A 7,678-nucleotide genomic window follows, 5' to 3' on the forward strand; every position below is an offset into this window, starting at 1 on the left:
ACATCTATTTACAATGCATTGCCTCAGATGATTTGTGACTAATTTTCACTGAATAAACTTGCACCTTTAGCCTATTCTAGAAGTGATCAAGGGAGCTCAATCTACTAAGAAATAGAATGTTGTCTATGTTTCTAGACTTGGTGATCACCTGTATTTTATTTTTTACACCTACTGTAAGTCTTATAAACATTTTTGCCATTTATATTATACCAAGAAAAAAAATGAATACTAAAAATGAGATAATGGAAAAACAAAAAAAGATTTCTTTTGCTTTCATATAATTCTACACCAAACATTTTGCTGAAATGATTTTAATCTATAGATGAAAGACTCTTCAAATGATACTCAGAATACATTACAAATTTAATTTTAAAATAGATTTGAGTCTAAAACAGGTCTTATTCACAATGATTCCAATAAATCAAGTGCTCCAGAACTCAATATGGAGATGCAACAATTATGTGATGACTTCTTAATTGTCCAAGGGATAAAGATCTTCTTCAAATATGGAAAAAAATTAAATCATTCTATAGTATTAACTTCTAAGAGTTATTCTCCTTTATAGACTACAATATTATTATCAGTTTCATATACTTTTACTTTATAAAGAACTCCTATAGGAAGAAATTTCTGGAGGTTTTCCCAGATATATACAGCTACATTTTCTGTCGTGCTGTAGAAGAAAAGGAAAGAAGATCAAAAGACAAATAAACAAAACTTCATGTTTAATACTTACAGAGAATAGAAATTCTAGTTTTAAAAGATATTACACTAAAAGTTTAGAAATCACACAATAATCAAGTAAAATGCTAAAATCGATTCTTCTTTCTTACTATTTACATAAAGTAAAATAGTCACTCACCTTACAACATCTGCAAAATACGGCACATCCAGATCCAGATTCTTATGATCAAGGGGCTTCATAATTGCCTCCTATAGACAAAACAAAGGAAAAACATCACTAATTCCATTTATGACTCATATTCCAAAGTGTCCTACCTTTGCCTCTAAACCTTACCTTATCATTTAGTCACTAACTCGATACTCGCAAGTACTTGGTGTCTTATAAAACAATCTCAGAAAGTTTAAAGTTGTAAAATAAAGTAAGGCCTAGCTCTCCACAATGACTGGATATCCTCATTACTGAATGCAAAGAGGTAAGAAACCAAAAAATAGAGAATTCACTGGAGCTTTCTCATAACAAGCCATTGTGATTCAGAATTTAGTTTAATACTTCTTGAATTCTGTCCAAAATGTTACTAGAAATACTTCTCCCTAACAGTCTCACCTTCAGCACAATGCCACAATTTAATTAGGACAAACATTCAATGAGTACTACATTTATAAAGCAGATTGAGACTAAAATTATGTAAGGAGTTCTAAATTTCTGCTGTAAGGTGTAATTTAAGAATGCTCTTGGGCTCTTAGAAGAAAAAATAAAAACATGTAAAGACTATTGCTTCCTAATACTTGTATTAGGAATATTAAACATAATGTTTTTCTTTGTCAATGGCAAGAATTGTAATTGCCTTATTCTTTGTAAATTTTTACTTTTAGCTATTGTAAAACATCTAAGCAATCTAAAAAATACAATAAACTAGTGAATATAACAAGAAAGAAACAGACTCTCAGATGAAGAGAACCAGTTGTTACCAGTGGGGAGGGGGAAGGGAGGAGGGGCAGTAAACGGGTAGGGGATTAAGGGGTACAAACTATTATGTATAAAATAAGCTATAAGAATATATTGTACAACATGGGGAATATAGCCAATATTTTATAATAATTATGAAAGGAGTTATAACCTTTAAAAATTGTCAATCACTATACTGCACACCTGTAAATTATATAACATTGCTCATCAACTATATTTCAATAAAAAAAGCATTTGTGAAACAATCTAAGTTTCCATATGGTATGGTTCCAAGAAAGGTACATTAATGACAACAATAGCAATCATTTTCTGAACAAAATCAGAATCATATAAAAAAAAGTAAGTCCTAAACCAAACAACTTTTAAAATAAATCAAATGATATCCATATGGATATCAAGAAAATAAACCTTTGTTTAATCTTTGTTTTAATTGAAAATTCCAGTTCAGATCTCAACTTTTCCATTGAAGCCTCTTCTACAAGGCTCCTTCTAATTTGACTCTGTATGCCATGATCAGCCACTTTTACTCATGTAAAAGTACTAAAGTGTGTGGTGTGTGGTATCCTTCAGGTATGCAAATACGGGGAAAAAGTGTAGAGAACCTCTCCTTTAGTATTTAACTGTATGCCTGCTTGGGGTGTCTCTTATATTTCTCAAGCTGTCGTCTTGTATTTGTGTGTGCGCGCATGCGCATGCGCGTGTGTGTGTGCGTGTGTGTGTGTGTGTGTGTGTGTGTGTGTGTATATATACTTTTTATGTCACCAGTAAATGCAAGCACTCTGGCTTTACAGCTTTCCTACAGTACTTTGAGCACAGTACTGTTTGTTCATTCACTCATTCTCCTATCCATTTATTCAAGCAACACTTATTGAGCACTTACTATTCTTTACCTGCTATAAAAAGTCACATGAGAGCTTCCCTGATGGCGCAGTGGTTAAGAATCCGCCTGTCAATGCAGGGGACACGGGTTCGAGCCCTGGTCCGGGAAGATCCCACATGCCGCGGAGCAACTAAGCCCATGCACCACAGCTACTGAGCCTGTGCTCTAGAGCCCGCATGCCACAACTACTGAAGCCCACACGCCCAGAGCCCGTGCTCCACAACAAAGAGAAGCCACCGCAGTGAGAAGCTCTCACACCACAACAAAGAGTAGCGCCCGCTCGCCGCAACTAGAGAAAGCCTGCGCGCAGCAACAAAGACCCAACACAGCCATAAATAAATTAATTAATTTAAAGAAAAAAGAAAGTTTAAAAAGTCATGTGAGCACTCTGTGGCTAACAGCTATGTCTCATTCATCACTGGATTCCTAGTACTCAGCTCAAAGGCTGATGCAAAGCAGGCATACGTATTGAATATATGGGAGATAAGTAACGTGAAAGAAGTAATGATTATTAATAACAGCATTTTTATGAAACAAATGTCAAATTTTAGAACAAAATAAGGAGCAAAGCTGAAGCAAAGTAAACAGGTGAAATGAAGGCATTTTAAAAACTAAGGTGGATGGAAGAAAATCTAATCTCAACTTTGTAAAGGACTAACTACATGACCTAGGGCAAGTCAGTTGGTTAACTGTTCAGCATCTCTCAATCTCAACCTATGGAATGAAGAAGTTGGCTTAGATAACCTCTGAGGTCTCTTACAATCCAAGGATTCTGTAATGATGTAATCAGTAAGTCTTTTACCGAACAACCTCTTTTTTGTTATCCCTATGATGAACTGCCCCCGTGAGTTTATAATAAAGCTAAAGTGAATAAAACAGGGTAGTACTAAAATCTGTGATCAAAGGTGTAAGGAAAATTCACAGAAGAAGTAGAAAGTTTCAAGAAGAAAGCTGTGTCTTGAAAGAAGGGCAGAATTTGCTAAACAGAGAAAATCAGGATACACCAACAAAAAATACAAGATGAGCACGCTACATTTATTCCTATCATTGTAAGACAACCATGACTAATTTCCATTAAGTCATCCAAACACCTTTAGGAGAACATTGAGAGAAGTTCCTCCAACTACTACCCCACTCCCTCACCCAATTCCACTTGCCAGGTCATAGGACCTCTGATGATACTTGGTTGGGGAAGTGAAAAGGGGGCCATCAAATATTATATTCAGAAGACAGCACAAAATAAGCATCCAACATGCCATTACCTCCATATACTCTTTGAGGTCAGTCAAATTCATGACCATTCCTGTAACAGGATCAATCTAAAAAGTAAACAAAGGTGAATATTACTATAACATGCTCTTCATATTTAAACCTCTGGTAAATTATTAAAGGCTGTACAATGTGCAGAAGTTGTCCCCACATTGGCCTTCATCCCCGAGATGATCCATCTCAGCATGGAAACCCCAAGTACTCTAGGCTTCCTTTTCACTGTTCTGCTCTTCTATCTGTCCACATACAGCACATTAAAGAGGACATTTTGGGAGAGGAAAGGCCTGAAATGGCAGCAGCTCACCATACACAAAGACCAACAATGAAGCAATGCTGATTTGAACAGAATTTTTCAACACAGAATCCATCACGTTGGCTGAAAGAGGGCCCAGCAATGTGCACAAACCACAGAGACATTTTCAGCACGTACCTCTCCATGTACTGTCACCACAACTATGGGGAAGAAAACAAAATACCAAAAAACAACATGACTTTCAACAGAGTAACATCCAAACACAAGTTACTGACATAAATTATTAGATCTCACCCCACAAAGCTATATTTTCCCCCAGAACATCTTTTAGTTAAGATCTTTTTATCAACCAAGGCAGAGGAACTTAGAGGTGCTTAGCCAAGGCCAAAAAGGTTATAAATTCTGTTTATGATGCACTTGGAAGTAATCTCCACTAGGTAAGATCAAGATGCTGCTTGATCACTGCCTGTAAAAGTAGAAAATATACAGGAAGAAATTCAGCTACACACTGAGCTGGTCCAAGTACCTTTCTGAGCAAGCAAAACTGCTACTGGGCCTAAAATTCTTATTCCTTTCTCATGTGAATGTAAACACAGTTTATAGTAATGCTCTGTAAATTAACAAGTACTTGTATGAAACTTCTGAAAAATCTTGATGATCAGAGTGCTCTACAAATTAATGACTTTTACATATTTTTTTCAGCTCCATACAAACACCATTAGGTATTACATGATAAGTGAGCAAACTGAGAATGAGAGATATCATAGGTCAAGTAAGTTAGGCAATAACTAAACTAGAAATCCCAAACTTCTGACATCTTTTCTGGTCTTTTTACTCCATCATACCATATGCTGTGATGCTCTATGGCTTACATAGCTGTTTTGTGAGATATCATCTGTATCTCAAATAATCAAGTCCCTTGTCCTTGCATAAATTAATTACTTTCTTGGAACACCACTGTCAAAAGTTTTAGACCCAACCTATTTTCCTGCCATGCCGCATATCTTGAGCCAATATGCTCCCTTTGTCACTCATTATTTACTCAATGAATACAATCTAATTTTAACATTGGCCTCAGCAATACCTAATTAGAAAGAAACATGGTGCCAAAAGAATGTCATGTACTCTTAAGGCCAAGGAAAAAAGTATTTAAGCCATTCATTGTTTTGATCTATAACAGCAGACAATTGCATAGTAAAACTTAAGATACATCCAACTAAGGCAACAGATCTTTTCATTTTGAACTTCCATTTAATTTCTCATTCAAGGCTCAAAGCATTCATGTTCTGTCCATAAGGTTTCTTATATTCATTTAGACTGTATATGCTGAACACTCTTTCATCATTACCGAAAGGGCTAAAATTTCACCAGTTTTTCTCTCACCTTTATAATTGTGCCCATGGCCATTTGGGTTGTTGCATTTCCCAAACAGTTTCAAGTTTTCCTCATTACTCAGAGATTTGCTGACCAAAAAAAAAAAAAAAAGTCAACATGATACATGTTCAGATACCTTCTCTGTTCCCTACGCTTATTGTTTGCTCTAGCCTTTGAAAAACTTCACAACTTACTATTCTTTAGCTCATCAAATGGAGAGTCATAAATCAATTTGATTTCATTACTCAATTTTATGTCAGAAACCAGTGTATGCCCCCTAATTAGACTACTATACCATACAAATTAGCTTAAGTAAATTCAACATCCTTGTTCCACAGCAAGACTTCAACAACTGATCTGCTCAAGGCTCTTCCATTTTTCAATTCAACATTTACTGAGTACCTACTACATACTAGGCACAGGCTGAATGAAGCAAGGGCACATGGTGATTAAAAAAAAAAACGCTTATCCTCAAGTGGCTTAAAATCTCATTCCCCCTGAAAAATAATTACATGACCTAGTACATCTTCCCTTTAAAATCTTGCTTCATTATCCCTCAACTATTGCCTACTGATAACTTCAATCCATTCAGGGGTATTCAAAGCAGGTTAAATTTTAAAATTACAATACTCAGCCGTTGTTCCAGGCAGAAATCCGTTTTCTTAATGGATTTTTATACATATACCTGTCCAATCAACTGTGCATCTTCAATGAGGCCTTACCACTCTCATATGTTTGAGCTTCCTATTAAATAACCCCTTTCTTTTTGAGACTCTCTTTATTACCTTCCTTTCTCCTACTCATCTACTTCTTACATTTAGAGTACTACAGTTCACAAAGCTTTTGCACAAAATTATCTCACTGTACTCTCCACAAAATTGGCCAGTTTGTACACTGCAGATAGAAAACTGTGACAGGTCTTGATCACTGCTGCATCCCTGTTACCTAGCACAAGACCTAACAACAAATACCTGTCCAGGGAATAAATGGATAGGTGAATACTGTTAGGTAGAAATTATATCCTCATTTTGCAGACGAGGAAAGAGATGTTCAGAGAGTGGAGCTTGCTAATGAGTGGCAAAACCCTGCTCAAAATCAACTCTTCCGTGCGATGAAGCAGTATGAGTACTCTGGGCTCAAATCCCAACTGCGCTGCTTGCTCTCAGGAAAGTGAACATCTGGGTTCATTTTCTCTTCGGTATAAAGTGGACAAAACTCGCCTTGCTGTAACTATATTAGCTATGGGTAGCTAACATGTACTGAGTGTTTACGATGTGCCTGGCACTGTGCAACCTGAGCGAGTTCAACACCTTTCAACGTCACATCGATCCCCAGAAGGCTGGTCGACGCCGGTCGCGGGTGTTATGACGTCATCAACGAAGCCTGGTGGCCGCAGGAGTGCACCGCGCCCCCCGCCCACTCATCAGCGGGCACCCGTGCCCCTCCCGCACCCGGGACCCAGCTCCGGAGCTCGAAGGTGCTGCCCCCACCACTGGTATTGTAGGCACACCCCACCTGTGGAGCCGATGGGTCGCGCTGAAGGAGACCAGGCGGGACACTCGCGCCCGCCGGCCAGGGCCCGAAGCCGCCGCGCTCATGGTTTTGCAAGCCCACGTCCCCTCCAGCGCCTCCCGCCCTAGGCCAGCCGCCAGGCTGAGAAAGGGGGGGGGGAGGGGGGGCCCCTCCCTCCGCGGCTGCGCAGTGCGGACGGCGCCCGGCAGAAGTGCTCTCTGTTTCACCCTGCGACTGGGCTCCCTCTGCCGGCCTGGAGGCCGTAACAGGCGTTTCTTGCTGTCTCAATCTCTTGGGAGAGCAAGCGCTCAGAGAGCTGGGTCCGCCTTAGAGCGGTCAAATAAGGTGGGTGGGGTCTTAGTGTACTTCATTTTTACGTCTGCTCAATGAAGTCCCTCTCACTCCCTTCTAGAAAGCCCTGGGTTGTAGAAACCTCCAGTCGCTGCTTACTCTGCGACGAGTCCCAGGGCCAGCCTACTCATAGCTTAAAGGGAGCAGAAATTTGAGTGCACGTGTGGGACCACGTGGCTTTAAGAAATGATACTACCTTTGGACTATTTGTAAAGATTCTCACAAAGGGAAACTCTCGAGCTGTCCTTATCATCCATATGCATGCATGGAGCCGTTTATCACTCTGGGTTGCTGCGGTATAAACACATGCACCCATGAACACACACACGTTAGCTATTCTCTGTCCAATGTAGACACCTCCAGAGTGAAAGGATCTTGTTTCCTCGCT

General features: G+C 39.0%; 1 protein-coding gene across 1 annotated transcript; it reads right to left on the reverse strand.

The window, feature by feature from the left end:
- Positions 1 to 246: 246 nt before the first annotated feature.
- PTS (6-pyruvoyltetrahydropterin synthase) lies at positions 247 to 7,076 on the reverse strand. The gene is made up of 6 exons (XM_029208705.1): positions 6,943 to 7,076; positions 5,437 to 5,516; positions 4,231 to 4,253; positions 3,794 to 3,850; positions 863 to 933; positions 247 to 673 (listed from the first exon to the last, which is right to left on the reverse strand). The coding sequence occupies exons 1-6, from the start codon at positions 7,023 to 7,025 to the stop codon at positions 550 to 552; spliced, it is 438 nt and encodes a 145-aa protein (XP_029064538.1). The 5' UTR covers positions 7,026 to 7,076; the 3' UTR covers positions 247 to 549.
- Between the last annotated feature and the right edge of the window lie 602 nt (positions 7,077 to 7,678).

This window comes from Monodon monoceros, unplaced genomic scaffold, assembly GCF_005190385.1.
Source record: "Monodon monoceros isolate NGI ecotype Baffin Bay Population unplaced genomic scaffold, NGI_Narwhal_1 Super_Scaffold_7, whole genome shotgun sequence".
Classification (NCBI taxonomy): domain Eukaryota; kingdom Metazoa; phylum Chordata; class Mammalia; order Artiodactyla; family Monodontidae; genus Monodon; species Monodon monoceros.